General features: G+C 45.8%; 1 protein-coding gene across 2 annotated transcripts in view; it reads right to left on the bottom strand.

The window, feature by feature from the left end:
* LOC147706850 (exportin-5-like) overlaps window positions 1–15,756 on the bottom strand; it is a 2,308,032-nt gene that overhangs the window by 2,268,481 nt on the left and 23,795 nt on the right. For both annotated transcript variants that reach the window (XM_086926017.1, XM_086926018.1), the window contains exons 2-4: window positions 14,848–14,969; window positions 11,062–11,134; window positions 9,937–10,074 (exon numbers count right to left, since the gene is read on the bottom strand). In XM_086926017.1, coding sequence (XP_086782143.1) covers window positions 9,937–10,074; window positions 11,062–11,134; window positions 14,848–14,969 — 333 coding nt within the window. The remainder of the gene's footprint in view (window positions 1–9,936; window positions 10,075–11,061; window positions 11,135–14,847; window positions 14,970–15,756) is intronic.

Here is a 15,756-nt window from a genome sequence, read left to right as displayed (position 1 = left end):
CTGAGACTGAGAGAGAGCGACTGAGACTGAGAGAGAGACTGAGACTGAGAGAGAGAGACTAAGACCGAGACTGAGAGAGACTGAGACAGAGACTGAGAGAGAGAGACTGAGACTGAGACAGAGAGACTGAGACTGAGAGGGAGACTGAGACTGAGACAGAGACTGAGAGAGAGACTGAGACTGAGACAGAGAGACTGAGACTGTGAGAGAGACTGAGACTGTGAGAGAGACTGAGACAGAGAGAGAGACTGAGACAGAGAGAGAGACTGAGACAGAGAGAGAGACTGAGACAGAGAGAGACTGAGACAGAGAGAGAGACTGAGACAGAGAGGGACTGAGACAGAGAGGGACTGAGACAGAGACAGACAGAGAGAGACTGAGACTGAGAGACAGACTGAAACTGAGAGAGAGACAGAGACTGAGAGAGAGACAGAGACAGACTGTGAGAGAGACAGACTGAGACAGAGAGACTGAGACTGAGAGAGAGACTGAGACAGAGAGAGACAGACTACGGGAGAGACTGAGACTGTGAGAGACTGACACAGAGAGAGACTGAGACAGAGAGAGACTGAGACAGAGAGAGACTGCGACAGAGAGAGACAGACTGTGAGAGAGACTGAGACAGAGACTGAGAAAGAGACTGAGACAGAGAGAGACTGAGACAGAGAGAGACAGACAGACAGAGACTGAGACAGAGAGAGACTGAGACAGAGAGGGACTGAGACTGGGACTGAGAGAGAGACTGAGACTGAGAGAGAGACTGAGACTGAGAGAGAGACAGAGACTGAGAGAGAGACAGAGACTGAGACTGAGAGAGAGACTGAGACTGAGAGAGAGACTGAGACTGAGAGAGAGACTGAGACTGAGAGAGAGACTGAGACTGATAGAGAGACTGAGACAGAGAGAGAGACTGAGACAGAGAGAGACAGACTTCGAGAGAGACTGAGACTGTGAGAGACTGAGACTGTGAGAGAGACTGAGACTGAGAGAGCGACTGCGACAGAGAGAGACTGCGACTGAGAGCGAGACTGAGATAGAGACTGAGAGAGACTGAGACTGAGAGAGAGACTGAGACAGAGAGAGACAGACAGAGAGAGACTGAGACAGAGAGACTGAGACAGAGAGACTGAGACAGAGAGAGACTGAGACTGAGAGAGAGACTGAGACTGAGAGAGAGACTGAGAGTAATTGCAGTTGTGGATTAAAAAAGCACCAAGGGAGATTGTGAAGTTTAGAAATGAAAAGGTCGGAAGACAGTGAGTCAGAGTGTGGAGGGGCCGGGAAGGAGGTGGCATGCGACTGTACTTTGAGCCTGAGGCTGCTCTGTGGTGGGGGAGAGGGAGGGGCAGGTGTGATAGGCAGCAAAAGCAGATGGCCACAAAGGAATGCAGGAAAGAGTGGAGGCCAAGCGCGCGCTGGCCTTTTGGCAGCACTGAAGTACAAACACTACTTCTGTACATTTTAGGAACGGATCGACTCTAAATACAGGTTGCCCGCCCTTTCCTCTCAGATGTGCGGTGAGTGAATGCATTAGAGCAGAGAGGCCCGTCAAGTGTCTGAGAGCTCTTTCCTAAAAAGCTGTTTCATTCTCCAAAGGCACTCTGAGCAGGAGACATCACAGGCACACGGAGATCAATGAGAAGGCCGGGAGAGAGAGGAAAGAGACAGAGAAAGAAAGAAAACAGAAAAACGAAGGAGAAAAGAGAGAGAGGAGAAAATTAGAGAAAGAAAGGTCGAGTGGTAGAAAAGGGCAGATACCATAGAGTCAGGGAGAGAAATAGAGGGAGAAAGAGATACGAAGGGCTAGAGTTGGAGAGAAATGAGGGAGAAAGAGCGAGAGAGAGAGAAAGAGAGAGGAGGGGGTGAGGGGGGATATGAAGAGAGAATGGAAAGAAAACCAGGAAAGTAAAGAGGAGGGGAAGGAATAGAGAGCTATGAAAAGTTATTTCTGAAGCCTCCCGCACAGGAGATGAAAATCACCAAGAACAAAGACCAGTATCTGTTCCAATCTCTACAGCCGTGAGGGCCCTGAACACCGAAAAGAGGTTCGCGCAGTAAAACCACAAGCACCAGGCTGGGTGCCATCAAGCCGGCAACTAAAGATGCCAGCAGATAGTACAGCGACTCTCGGGTACTGCATGAAACAGAATAAAAGAACACAGGGCAAGGGAATCTAAACACTAAGGAACTCTGAGCAGGATACATCACAGGCACACGGAGATCTACCTAAACAGAAAAGAGCAGGGGGAAATCGCAATCTGAATACAAGTTAAGTATGAAAGCAAAGAACAAGGGGTCATGAAGTCTGAACCGGGAGAGAGAGGTGTGGAAGAGCTCTTTGAAATGTGAAGCTCTCGGCGAGGGGGGAGGGAAGTGAGCGGATCAAGAAGTGTGAACAAGCAACAAATGGCTTTCATGTGGGAGGCAGGCGGATAGAAGCGCGTTCACTAGACCACATGCACTTCTGGAAATCCGCATTTAGTTTAGCTCTTATTTTAGCCCCAATAGTCTCGTCCTATTCATTCCTTGCGGAATGGAATAGGACGAGCCCTAAAAAGAGATATTGCCATTGGTGGAGTTCCCCGACTTCTCTATTGGAAGCAGTTCCCTGGTAGCGGCCAGCCGCTCCTGTGGTTGCTGCACCAAGTGTTTGAGTTGCATGTAGTGGAAGCCCTCAGATGTTGGTAAGTGGACCTCTTTAGCTCATTCCGCAAATGTCAATCCACCCTTCTTATATAGGGGAGATTGTGAGGCAGTCCTCCAGTTTCCACTGTGTGAATGTTCCCTCCCGCTTAGCTGAATGGAGGTGTAGGGTGAGGGAAATGTCGATAGGGATAGCGTTCTAGTAAGCAATTCCCACACTCTCAGGGTAGTGGCCGTGGTGGTACTGATGTCCATAAAGGAGCCCACATGGTCCTGCCCGTTATTTGAAGATCCATATGCAGCCAATGCTTTTCAGACTTCCCAAGCGACCATTCAGTGATGACCCGTAGCTGGGCCACTCATTAGTAGTAGCTGCTGAAATCCTGGAGGGCTAGGCCCCCTCTGATCGTGGTCTAACCAGGACCCGATGCGAAAGACAGGCTATTTGATTCTACCAGATAAAATTGGTGACCACTTTTTTGAGGTCAACAAAAATTTCCTGTCTACCGAAATCGGGAGGCTTTGAAATAGGGAGAGTCTAGAGAGGATATTCATTTTTACCACATTTATTCTTTCTACCCTGGATGTGTAGGCACCTGTTTAGGTCAACCTTAATTTGTCTCAGTTTTGGCGGGTAGTTGGCCTTGTAGAGCCCTGAGAGTATTGGAGTGAGTTTGACCCCTAAATAAGTAATGTCTTTGCGTGTGCAACAGAAAGGCATAGTCTCATTTATTCAAGTTCAAGTTTAAAATTTGTATAGCGCACTACTCACCCAGAGGGTCTCAAGGCGCTTGAGGGAGGGGGGGTGCTTTACTTATCGAATATCCAAGTTTTTAGTTGTTTTCTGAAGGAGAGGTGGTTCTGTGTAAGGCGGAGGTGGGTGGGGAGAGAATTCCAGGTCTTGGCCGCTAAGTAGGAGAAGGATCTTCCCCCCATGGTGGATCTTTGGATGCGTGGAATTGCGGCGAGGGCTTGATTGGACGATCGTAGTTGGCGGGTGGGGGTGTAAAAGGACAGGCGCGTGTTGAGGTATTCGGGTCCAAGGTCGTAGAGGGCTTTGTGTACGTGGGTGTGGAGACGGAACGTTATTTTCTTGTTGACGGGGAGCCAGTGGAGGTCTTTCAGGTGACCGGAAATGTGAGCTTGGCGGGGGATGTCTAGGATGAGTCTGGCTGAAGCGTTTTGGATGCGTTGGAGTTTTTTCTGTAGTTTGGCTGTGGTTCCGGCGTAAAGGGTGTTTCCGTAGTCCAGTCGGCTTGTGACCAGTGCGTGGGTGACAGTCTTTCTGGTTTCGGTGGGGATCCAACGGAAGATTTTTTTGAGCATACGTAGGATGTTGAAGCATGATGATGAGACGGCGTTGACTTGTCTGGTCATCGAGAGGGAGGAGTCCAGGATGAAGCCCAGGTTACGTGCGTGGTCCGTTGGTTTGGGTGCGTTTCCCAGGGCCAGTGGCCACCATGAGTCGTCCCAGGCGGAGGGGGATGATCCTAAGATGAGGGCTTCCGTTTTGTCCGAGTTCAGTTTTAAAAGGCTGTTCTTCATCGACTCGGCTACTTCTTTCATCCCTTCGTGTAGGTTGGTTTTGGCGGTGTTTGGGTCTTTGGTGAGGGAGAGGATTAGCTGGGTGTCGTCTGCGTAGGAGATGATGTTGAGGTTGTGTTGGCGCGCGATGGATGCGAGGGGACTCATGTATACGTTGAAGAGGGTGGGACTGAGTGATGATCCTTGTGGTACGCCGCAGATTACTTCGGTGGCCTCTGAAGTAAAAGGGGGGAGGCGGACTCTCTGGGTTCTTCCGGCGAGGAACGAGATCATCCAGTCCAATGCTTTTCCTTGTATTCCGACGTTGCTGAGGCGTTGTATAAGGGTGCTATGACAGACTGTGTCGAAGGCTGCGGAGAGGTCAAGTAGGATGAGGGCAGCTGTTTCTCCGTTGTCCAGTAGAGTTCGAATGTCGTCTGTTGCTGCGATGAGGGCGGTCTCGGTGTTGTGTTTGGCTCGGAAGCCGGACTGTGAAGGGTCGAGGGATTTGTTGGATTCGAAGAAGGCGGCGAGCTGACTGTTGACGGCTTTCTCAATGACTTTGGCAGGGAATGGGAGGAGCAAAATGGGGCGGTAGTTCTTAATTTCAGTGGGGTCTGCTGTGGGTTTCTTCAGGAGGGCGCTGAGTTCGGCATGTTTCCAGCTTTCCGGGAAGGTAGTGGAGTTGAGGGAGCAGTTGATGACGTCTCGGAGATGGGGTGCGATAATGGAGTCTGCTTTGTTGAAGATGTGGTGGGGACATGGGTCGGTTGGCGATCCTGAGTGGATGGAGTTCATCAGGCGGATGGTGTCTTCAGTGGTGATTGGGTTCCAGGCGCAAAGGTTGTTGGAGGGGGGTTTTAGTTCGGAGGTGGGTGGGGTGGACTGGTCGCCAAAGCTGTTATGTATGTCAGCGATTTTGTTGTGGAAGAACGAGGCTAGAGAGTCGCAGAGGTCTTGGGAGGGAGTGATATCGTTTGTGCCGGCGGTGGGGTTGGTAAACTCTTTGACGATGTTGAATAGTTCCTTGCTGTTGTGGGCGTTGTTGTCGAGTCGATCCTTGAATGCTGATTTCTTGGTGGATCGGATCAGTTGGTGGTGTTTGCGAGTGGCGTTCTTGAAGGTGGCCAGGTTGTCAGTGGTTGGGTTTTTTCGCCAGGCTTTCTCGAGGGTGCGACAGATCTTTTTGGATTTCTTAAGGTCATCATTGAACCAGGGGGCTTTTCTGCTACCTTGCTTGATTTGATGGTTTTCAAGGGTGCTAATTCGTCAGCGCTGTGGGTGATCCATTGTGTGAGGTTGGTGGCTGCTTGGTTTGGGTCCGATGATTTGGCAGGGGGGTTTTGGTGAAGCGATGAGAAGAGCTGGTCGGTGGTAATTTTGTTCCAGTTTCTGCGGGGAATTGGTTGTGGCTGGTTGTGGGTCGTAGTCTTTTTGTAGTTGAAGTGAACGCAGCTGTGGTCCGTCCAATGGAGAGCTGTGGTGTGATTGAAGGAGATGTGCTTGCTGGAGGTGAATATTGGGTCGAGCGTGTGTCCGGCATAGTGGGTGGGGGTGTCAACGAGTTGTTTGAGTCCGAGATTGGCGAGGTTGTGCAGAAGGGTGGTGGTGTTGCTGTCGTTGTTCTTTTCCATGTGGAAGTTGAGGTCTCCCAGTAGAATGTATTCCTCGGAGGGGAGGGCGTGTGGGCTGATGAAGTCAGTGATGTCTTCGCTGAATTGTGTGCGGGGTCCTGGTGGCCTGTAGATGAGGGTGCCTCTGAGTGTGGTCTTGGGGTCGGTGTGGATCTGGAAGTGAAGGTGTTCGGCGGCTGCGAGGTTACCGTCGGAACTGGTCGTGATGTGGATGGTGTTCGTATTAGCAATTTGCTAATCGCAATTATGGAATTTTAAGGAATCACTAAAAAGAAGCGATTTTCTACATACATACCATTTTGCGATTTCTAAATAGCGATTCCTTAAAAATCGCTATTTAGGAATCGCAAAACGGAATGTTGATATATATATATGGCCCTAAGTCCCTGTACATTCCAGGAAAGACAATTAACTGCATTATTCCTGGTCATGACCGTCCTTCCCTGCAGTAAACCTCTGTATGGCCCCGGCCCATCACCCCCCTCCTCCCCGACCCGTCACCACCCACCGCTGAAAAATGAAAAAGCACCATGATACACAATAAATTTAACAACACAACTAAAATGAGTTGGAGGAACCTCCATCCCAGAGGAGGTACCCTTGTCAGTCAACTTCAGGAACGAGCCCACTTCCGCTCCCAGTTACCCCTGCTGCCTTATAATCAGGGTGTGTACTTCATCCCCATAACAACATGAACCATCCCCATTTCCCTTACTTCTTTCCAGAAGCATAGGTCGCTCGGTGGGCGGGACTCTTCACTTCTGATCTGTACTAAGACATGCAGCTTGCAAGGCTGTGTGTGAGTGAAAAGGTGCAGGGCCTCTAAGGGTGGCACAATAAGTGCTGCAGGCCTTAGGGGCCTTCTCTGGTTAGAGTGCCCTGGGTACATGGGGTACCATTTACCAGGGACCTACCTGTGGCCAGGGATGCCAATTGGTTTAGTTTTGGGGAAAGAACACAGGCCCTGGGAGGTACTCAGGGCATATCCAGTAAAAAGGCATCAGTAGTCTGGCAAAAAGTGTGGGGGGGGGGTTACTTGCAACATAAACCCACTTCCTCACAAGGGGGACATCCAAGGTTGAGGCACCTCTATCAAGACATTGGTCTTGACCGCAACCAGGGCCTCAGTCGCCCTCTGGACTAACATTTCAAAGGAAGCCCATTCCTCTGTAACCACTATAGTGGGGAGAGTAGAGGCCAGTGTCTCGTGGGGTGTCCAGAGCATAGGCATAATCTAAATCCACATACAAGGTGTCTTCAGCCGTGGACTCTGCCAAGGGGTCGGATTAGCCATGGGAATCCTCACTTCTCTTCCATTTGTGTTGCTCAAAGGCCCGTCCGGGAAATAAGGCTCCATCTCCAATTCAGGCCTTGTGGGCCTGGTTGTTGCCGGAACAGACATCATGTAACTCCTGTTCGGCTCCATATCGGAGTTGGAAATCATGATTGGTTCAAAGCCGCCTAGAACGGTGCCACTGTAACAGTCTCCAGAGCAGGTCGCAAAGCCGGTGCCAGCCTGAATACACCAACGGATCGTGAGGGCTCAACTAGTACCAAGAAGAACCAGCCAGCAGAGCCCCGGTCAAAGTCTCTCCCGAGCCCATGGGCCGAAAGGTGATCCAGTGGGGTTCAGTGCCCAAAAATGAGACTCATTGCCTTATTAAAATCTCTAAGTTAGGGAGGAGGTGTCGCTCCAGCTCCAGGAAACTCGGGAAGTGCTGAGCGTAACTGGGGTCAGGCGCAAGCTCCACATGAATAACCTGGGAGCAGGGTTTGGACTTGAGGAGTCGTTCTTGTGCCTTGTCCGATGAATGGGACATGAGTGGAGAAGTCAAAGAACACTTCGACTTCTTGTGGGACTTACCAGAAGAAGTCCGGGATCACAACAATGAATGACACGAGAGACTCCAAGAGAAGTTCCCAGGACCTCCGTCGCAAACAGAGGAGAGGTGCGGAGTCACGTGGCGAAAGGCCAGAAGCTTCATGGCCCGCTCACAGATGGCCTTTGGATTCGTGGTACTGCTATCCGCAGAGTCCTTGAAGGCCGGTGGCTCAGAAAAAAAGAAACTGAGGTCAGCAAGCTGAGGTGGCGGCTAGATAGGCACCGCGCACGTTATTTTGTGCGCCAACAACGTCACGCAGAGCCAAAGGACGCCATCTACCAGGGTGTAAGGGGATTCATGAAAAAGTCCTTGATCCAGTTGGATGCTTGGGGAATTTTCTATGAGAAGAAATCTGCAGCTAGAAGCCTCGATCAAATGAAAGGAATCCATCTACTTCAGCTGATGGTGGCGCCCACACAAAGACCACACCTTAGATTAGTGAGCATGACCGAAACAGAGGAATGCCGTCAGTAATTTTGTAGATCTGTATACCGTGATAAGTTGTAACATCATCCGGTGGGAGGTCTTTATTGGGACATGATGTAAATCTAGATCACCTTGTGGATCAATGTCTTAGTCCTCCCATGAGTAGACCCAAGGCTGTGGATGGAATGGACCCTTGTTATCCTCTGGATGGGTGCAGGGGAGGTGGAGAAGGAGGAGGGGGCTGTGGGGAGGTGGTGAAGATGGAGGAGCGGAGGGGGACAGGAAGGAGAGCTAGTAGCTGTGTCCTTGAACCTTCTCCACTTTGGTGTAGCCTCTGAGGGCATGTTTGGAGCATGTTCCTCTTCAAAGGCAAACCTCCCTTTTCTTGGTAGGGTGCCCACATTCTTTTGCAGAAATCTTCCCTGTGCAGGGTTGAATGAATGTACACTTTTGTTTACGGTCGAGCTCTTCTTGAAGCTTTTTGATGATTGGTCTGTCGTAGTCATCGGATTCAGCCATGGAAGGAGGTCTCAACAAGAATGCTGACTTTGGCACCGATGAAGGTACAGAAATGGACGGGTCTGTGCCAGAAGCTCTCTTTCGATGTGAAAGCTGATGAGAGATTGACACCCTTCGGTGGATTACATTTGAGCTCTGATTCCTTCCCAAGGTGTTGACTGTAGTCCGAATGTGGTGATGGCCCTGTAAGTGGACGTTTCTCATGCACTGGGCTGTCTGCAAGTGTGGTGTCTTATGAGACTTACGATGTGCATTGGCTTCAAACATGCTCACGATTCTGAGGTGTGGTCTTTGTGCGGGCACAAGTTTAAGTGGAGGTAGATGGAGCCCCTTCTTCCTCCTCTTCAACAGCCTCAGATAAGCTGGAGATGCCAACTTCAGGGCAGGGTCAGTGAGGTGGGATGCCAAAGACTCATCATCTTCCTCAATGGTGCAGAAAGGATCTGGTTCCCCGAAGATATCTGGGGATAGCTATTTCTGCACCCAGATGTGGGCCTAGCACCTATCTCTCTGACAACAGAGGGTCTGTTTACACAAAAAGGAAAGACAGACTTGGTGTCATTATGATCTGGGGAGAGACAAAGGTTGCAGATGGTATGATAGTCAGCCCAAGGATAGTTAGCATGGCATCATGAGCAATGCCTGAAGGGCATCTGTTCCATCATCTACCAAGTGTCAACATTCACTGATGTCCAAGATTAGAAACCGAAAGCATGCAACCCTGTAAGAGAGTGGATGACCTGAGGTTAGAGGATCCAATATTGTGGGACGGTCACCAAAGTGCGCTGGTGTGGAGGAGAAACAGTCGACAGTGACTGTTGCTAGAAAAGCCTTTTTCGGAAGCAGAGAGTTAAACAGCGAGGGCCCAAAGAATGAGCGTGATGCAAGTCAGATTGGAGCATCCCACCAGTACATGTCCAACCCGGATGGAAGACAAAAGCAATACAACAATGGACTCTATCTCCATATGCAATTCCTGCTAAGTGAAGAGTCACTCAACACCCTGCGATTTGTAAGACTTCTTTAAAGAAAAACATTGCAATGTTGAGCCAACACAAATTGACAGAAGCATGCTTATCTACAACCACACAAGTTATGAACACTAACTGACTGGATAAAAAAAAGAGACACTAGAGGAAGCTTTTGCTGTGTTCTCCAGAAAACACTATAACTGAACAGAGATAACTATGTTAAGCATGAGTAACAGGCAGGTAGAAATTATAAATCAAGTATTTGTTTCATTAAAAAATCATCCTAAATATAGTAACTTCCACGCACATCGAATGCAACAGAGAAAGAATTCATACCCCTTTCGATTGAAGAGTTTGCAACTCAACCAACTTATCCGACCACGTTTTTGGCTCTTTGAGTTTTATTATTTCCACAACAATATAAGCGTAACCATCTTTAATGCAAATCTCTTCTTCTAAAACAGGTTTCAATCCCTGAAAAAAGAGAAAGAAATACAGTTAATGAGACTACAAGAATGATGTGGAGAACATAATACACATATGAGGAGAAGACCAAGACACTCACTTCTCTCTACATCAAGATAGCATTGTTACTGGGTCCTTTTCCTAATAAAAGCAAAGCACTTAAAAGCTATCACTCAATCAAAACAAATTGCGTCTTTCTCCAGGGATGCTCTAAGCACAAAGGTACAGAGGTACTAAAGGCTTTTGTACTCATAAATCCATTCATTTGCAAAACCCTTTGGTTTGCCACTGCAGAGTCTCTTTTCCTAATGTACACAACCCAATTTGCAAGTCAGAAAGCTTTTCTAGACTCGTAAAATATACTCTGCGACTCATACCAAATCGTAATTTGGAAGGGGTAATTCTTCTAAATTGCTATTCGATATGGCATGTATCAATGGTTTGCAACCCTAAATCGAAAATGCAAACCAGTGATGAGTTACTGACTCCCAAGTTGGAGTGGTAACTGATTTGCAAAGGAGAAGGTACCCACTTGGACCGCTTTTCCTTGGTGAATCGTGTTGACAGTCTCAGGGTATGTTGGCAGTGGTCCAGGGGACGCCTACTAGCTCCTTCTAAGTTTTCCGAAACTGTTTTGTTTTTGTTTTAAAAGCAGCACCTATTTCTGTAAAGTACGTAGAGTGCGTAAAATAAAAAAATTAAAAATAAAGTTCTCCATTTTGGAATGTAATCAACGAGAATGTGGTCTGTTGTCCCTTGCAGGTCACGTACACTGTGATTGCTGCCAATCACAAGGGAGTTGGAAACTGTGCCCTGTTTAATGACTACAATATTAATTAGACAGGCTGTTCTATGACCCCCCTCGTAATCATTATTTTAGAAAATCGGATTCCATTCACAAAAGTTTGGTGCCCAATTTCCAAGCCTTTTTTGTGAATTTAATCTTTATACATCTGGCCCAATCTTTTCAAAGTCACACCCCTTTACAGTACTCACTGTGGCTATGAGATGCATAACCCTCTCCTTCAGGAACATTCTATCATTTAGAGGAATTGTGTCCCAACGATGCCTGGAAAATAAACATAATCAGTTATATAGTTTATCATCTTAAACATAAACAGTCAAAAGGCAGGCAAATAACAAAAGGTGGCTAAACAATACACATATAGGCGATGTGAACGCAAAAGCTTTGCCAATATAGCCTTCAACGACCATCACTCACTGGGCCTTTGCTGGCGTACTTCTTGCTATTTCGATGTGTGCAAATGCATGGGAAGCATCCCAGAGTAGATTTGCTCATAAATATACCACAATGAGCTTGAATAAATCAGAACCAAGCATCTATGTGTGAAAAGGAGATGGATTGTTGTACTGGCCTGGGTCAATGTGAGCACAAAACTGCTACGATGCACTTCCACGTCCCACTTTCAGGTGTAGTTCCATAATAGAAAAAATAAGGAGGCCCCCTCTTTGGGTTTGTCTGGGACCAGGGGGAAAGGAATGAAAAATCACGGGGTGTCCCACTCTACAGTCCCAAAAGCTGAGATAAAGAACTTCTGTATATATATTATAATGGGTCAAACATCAACACCCAAAGCGGACCTATCTAGTGTTACTGGGGTGCGGAAAAAGGCAAGAGGCAAAAAGGTTCTGGTATATCAAGGATGTGAATGCTATAAGTGCCCACAGGTTTAGTATTACTGTTGCTAACACAAAGGTCAATTGACGAGGCTAATCCCAGGTAGTTTTTGTAAAAAATGTATACAAATTTGTATTGTTCAGGTCACATACAATATAAATCGCTAAAACTGTTTAAAAACATAGATGATTACACATCATAATTTATTACACAGTTTATAAAAAACAAAACAATGTATAAAACAAGAATCACAGTAATGTCGACGCGGAGTTTCGGTTTTTGTCTTATAGAACACCTTCTTCAGGACAGATTCTAGGTTTAGAAAATACAGAGTTACCAACCATTGATAATCATAGCGTTGTTCTTGTATACACATTAATACAAACTACTTTGTTGCTTGAACATATTTCTAGTTTGCAAGCCCACTCAATTTCTATATCTAAACAAAATTCCTGTCATTGACCTTATTATGAACCATGTTGTTTTTAAAAGAACCATTTTATTCACATATTCTCAAAAAAAATGATTTAAAAAAATGTGTTTTGCCTCTTCCTTAGTCCTAAGGGTTACAGTGTATATCTGTATAACCTATCACTTTTTCTTGTAGTATTTAAGAAGAACCTAGGTGTCACATTCCTCTAAGTTAAGAATTATTAAAATCATTTGTTCTGAACCCAATTGTGTATTGAAGTTCGTTTTGCCTCAGGGTCCCTTCAATCTTGTGGGTCTGTTTGGCTATCAATACTTCTTTTGCTGGAAATGGCAACTGGCTGTGTTATAAGAGGGAGAAACAAATTATTTTATACATGGTTTACTTTTGCCCTTCCTATCTTCTAGGTAGAGATGGATTGTGTAGTACCTTTAATCATCGTACGTATGGCGATACACACTGTCCGGAGAATCCACCGATATGAAAGAAATACTTCTTAGTGGTATTTCTGTAGAAAAATTATAGGGGTGCAAATTGTTAAATCATCTAACTGTTGTGTTTTGCTATGTGTTTAGTAATAGAGTGCATGCACTCACCATTTGTTAATAGTGCGAATCACTGCAACGGCAGACCTTCTCTTGTTTTGGTCACCGGCACATGAAGACTCGGGGGTTGACCTCCCGTCTCTATAAAGTTTCACACTCGAATCTGTAAGAGAGTTTTTTGAATTCTATATTACCTCCCCACTTAGATAGTAAATCATAGTTCTCTCGTCTAGACTGGTTGTTACCTCACGATATATCTGTCCTACTAATTTTGGCTTTTATTGGTAGGTGCTTCTCTTAGTGTATATATATCCAGAGGAGCAATCTTGCGGTCAATTATCATGGCTGATACTACTGTGACAGCCATAAAGAGCTGTGGTTATGGTTTCTTGTACCTTCACTTTACGGTTAGAAGTTCTAGTGATTTTTCATAATCTGCATCAAAACAACAGGGGGTATAACATTAAGCCCACCTTAATTTGTACTAAAAAACGTGCAGACTGTTGTTATATTTAGTGCCACTGTTTCCGCCGTGGGGTTGTATTATGTTAAACCTTAAATTATTATCAGCAGCATTCGAATTATAACCACAACTTCTATCTATCTCTTAGTTATCCATTTGTTCTAAGGATCATCCCCTGACTTTGGCTTTAAGGGTCTGAGTATTACGAAGAGGGTATTGCACCAAGCCTACCTTGGCAGTATCATGCGGCCTCCCTGCTCCTTCTCGTGACAGCGTCGCCCGGTCCGTCTTCTTGTATACAGAAGAGCGGATAGTCTGTCAGAGGTTTTCTACACCTTTTATATTTGCCGCGTTTCAATAGGCAGAGACGTTGGGGCTTGGCGATTGGTTGAATACTGGCCAATCAGGATTAAGTTGCTGCAGAAACCGTAACGCATTTTGCCAGTGGTTAACCAGAAGCACATCTCGTAAAGCATGGTTTACTCTTAACAAACCAGCATAACAGTTCTGTAATTAATTACGTGTTTTGCCTTGTTTATATGTCTGTATGTCCATTTTTCATGCAGACTATACAGGTTCCTCTGAGTTTGAGGTAATTTACCCCATACAACTTGTTGGTTTGTTTTTTCACACCTTTTTACACCGATTTTTAACTTTCACGTCCTCTGGTAAGGGTGGGCCGTAGCGTGCCCATACCGCCGAGGGACACACCCCCCATGGTCCTGACGAATGCCCAGTAAATCACACGTCAATGGGCAGAAACATGTTGACCCTACTATAAGTGGAAAAAGCCGAACAATTATTTTGGTAGTTTCCAAACACATTGTTTTTAATATGTCAGATTGGCCACTGAATAAAAAATTTTTTGTGTGAGACACAATCTGAACATTTTTAACCTATCACATTCACACAGTCTTCACAAATAACCAGCTCCGCAGTAATCTGGCATTGCCGCACACCGGGGAGGCATTTGGCTCCGATGATGAAGCATGTCACCAGCCAGGGTGGTGAGTGAGGGCTTTCTTTACAAATCTAATAAATTTGCATATTCAGCCTCTTTCCTTTTTGTGCTTCTATGCAATTTTTTTGAGTTACACTCTTTTGTTGTTTAAAGCAAGATATAGTGGTTCAAGTTTCAAAAGCTAGCATGAGCGACTGTGTCACGATAGGAGAAAGAAAGAGGCAATAACAGTGAAAGCTCTGTATCGTGTCCACATATGCAAGACCTAGTAAGTTAATGAAGCTAGCCAGGTAAGTGGTTTAAGCATATAAGTCTACATCTGGGAGGGAAACAATGTGGCTGTTGATAACTAGAGTACTACTAGAAATCTGGGGATGGGAATATTAAATGCTGCAATCATAACTTACTTTCTTATCCCCAGGATAAACATTTTACTTTGTAAATCGTACTACAGTAAACTAGGCTGAGAGGAGGAATAATATAGAATATGAAAACGACCTTAGAAATCTGCACACATATGCGATCCGTAGGAAAATAACCGAAGGGACAGCAAATAAACATGTAGCAAAAACAAAAAATACTGACTGATGCAGACAGCAACAGTAATCATTTACCAATACCATGTGTATAAAAAGACAAGAGTTGATTAATGTAAACAAGCTTTAAAGTAAAATGCACTTAAAACTGTTTAAAAACTGTTAACAGAGGTTTATTCTCATAGTAAAGTGGGATGGAGTGTCTTACTTGATGACATGTACTAAGATCTGGAGCCCAAGATACCGCACAATAGTTGGTTCTGTTTTCTCTACCAGCTTCAGGCCACAAGTAATGCAGAGAGGAGAGTTTTCTTTAAATGCATCGCAGAACTAAAACAGAAGTAAAATGTTACTTACTGCAAAGTAGAGTTACAATTCTTGCATTTGACAAATAATACGACAGTACAGGGCTTTGCTTAGCTTGTACATAACCAATAGAAAAGTAACAGGGGCAAGAAAATCTCTCACAGACATTTGAGCCATACTGCCACAAGCACACATCACTCACACTGTGTGGACAGTAGGCTGGAAAAGAAGGGGTAGGAAGTGTTGCAATGAAATGAAAACAAAGATGAAGGCAAAGTCAGACAAAAGAAACACAGAATTGAGAAGAGTCAATAGTGATGATTAACTGGCGCAGGGGTATGGAGGCATGGGAAATGAAAATGGAAGTCGGTTTGTCAGGACGTGGCTCAGTACGTGCATACCATTGCATGCCAGTCATGGATGGACACATGATGAGTATAGAAAAAGTGTGCACCGTCGAAACAGAAGCCTCTAATCAACGAGCGATGAAAGCAAGAAGGACTGCATGTCTCATGAAGCCACAGAACCCTCACAACACTTACACATTTTTGGCAACAATCTTGAATGCTTACAGTATAGGTTTCTCATGATCCATAACGTCCATGCTAGAGTGGGATCAGGTCAGGTGGCTAGTTGGAGTAACATGAAGTTGGTGGCTGTAAAAAAAATAAGGACATGCCCAGGAAAAATCCTATGAGAGCACAGTGAAAGGGTAACCTTCCTATGGTCTCCAGGTGGAGAGGGAAACAAAATGAATTCTTGTCCATCCTTGGGTAGTTGAGATGTGAGAGCTTCTTTGGAATTATGTACA

Source organism: Lissotriton vulgaris, chromosome 6, assembly GCF_964263255.1.
Source record: "Lissotriton vulgaris chromosome 6, aLisVul1.2, whole genome shotgun sequence".
Lineage (NCBI taxonomy): Eukaryota > Metazoa > Chordata > Amphibia > Caudata > Salamandridae > Lissotriton > Lissotriton vulgaris.
The sequence above is the reverse complement of the archived record's forward strand: the minus strand, read 5'-3'. Positions and strand labels throughout refer to the sequence as shown.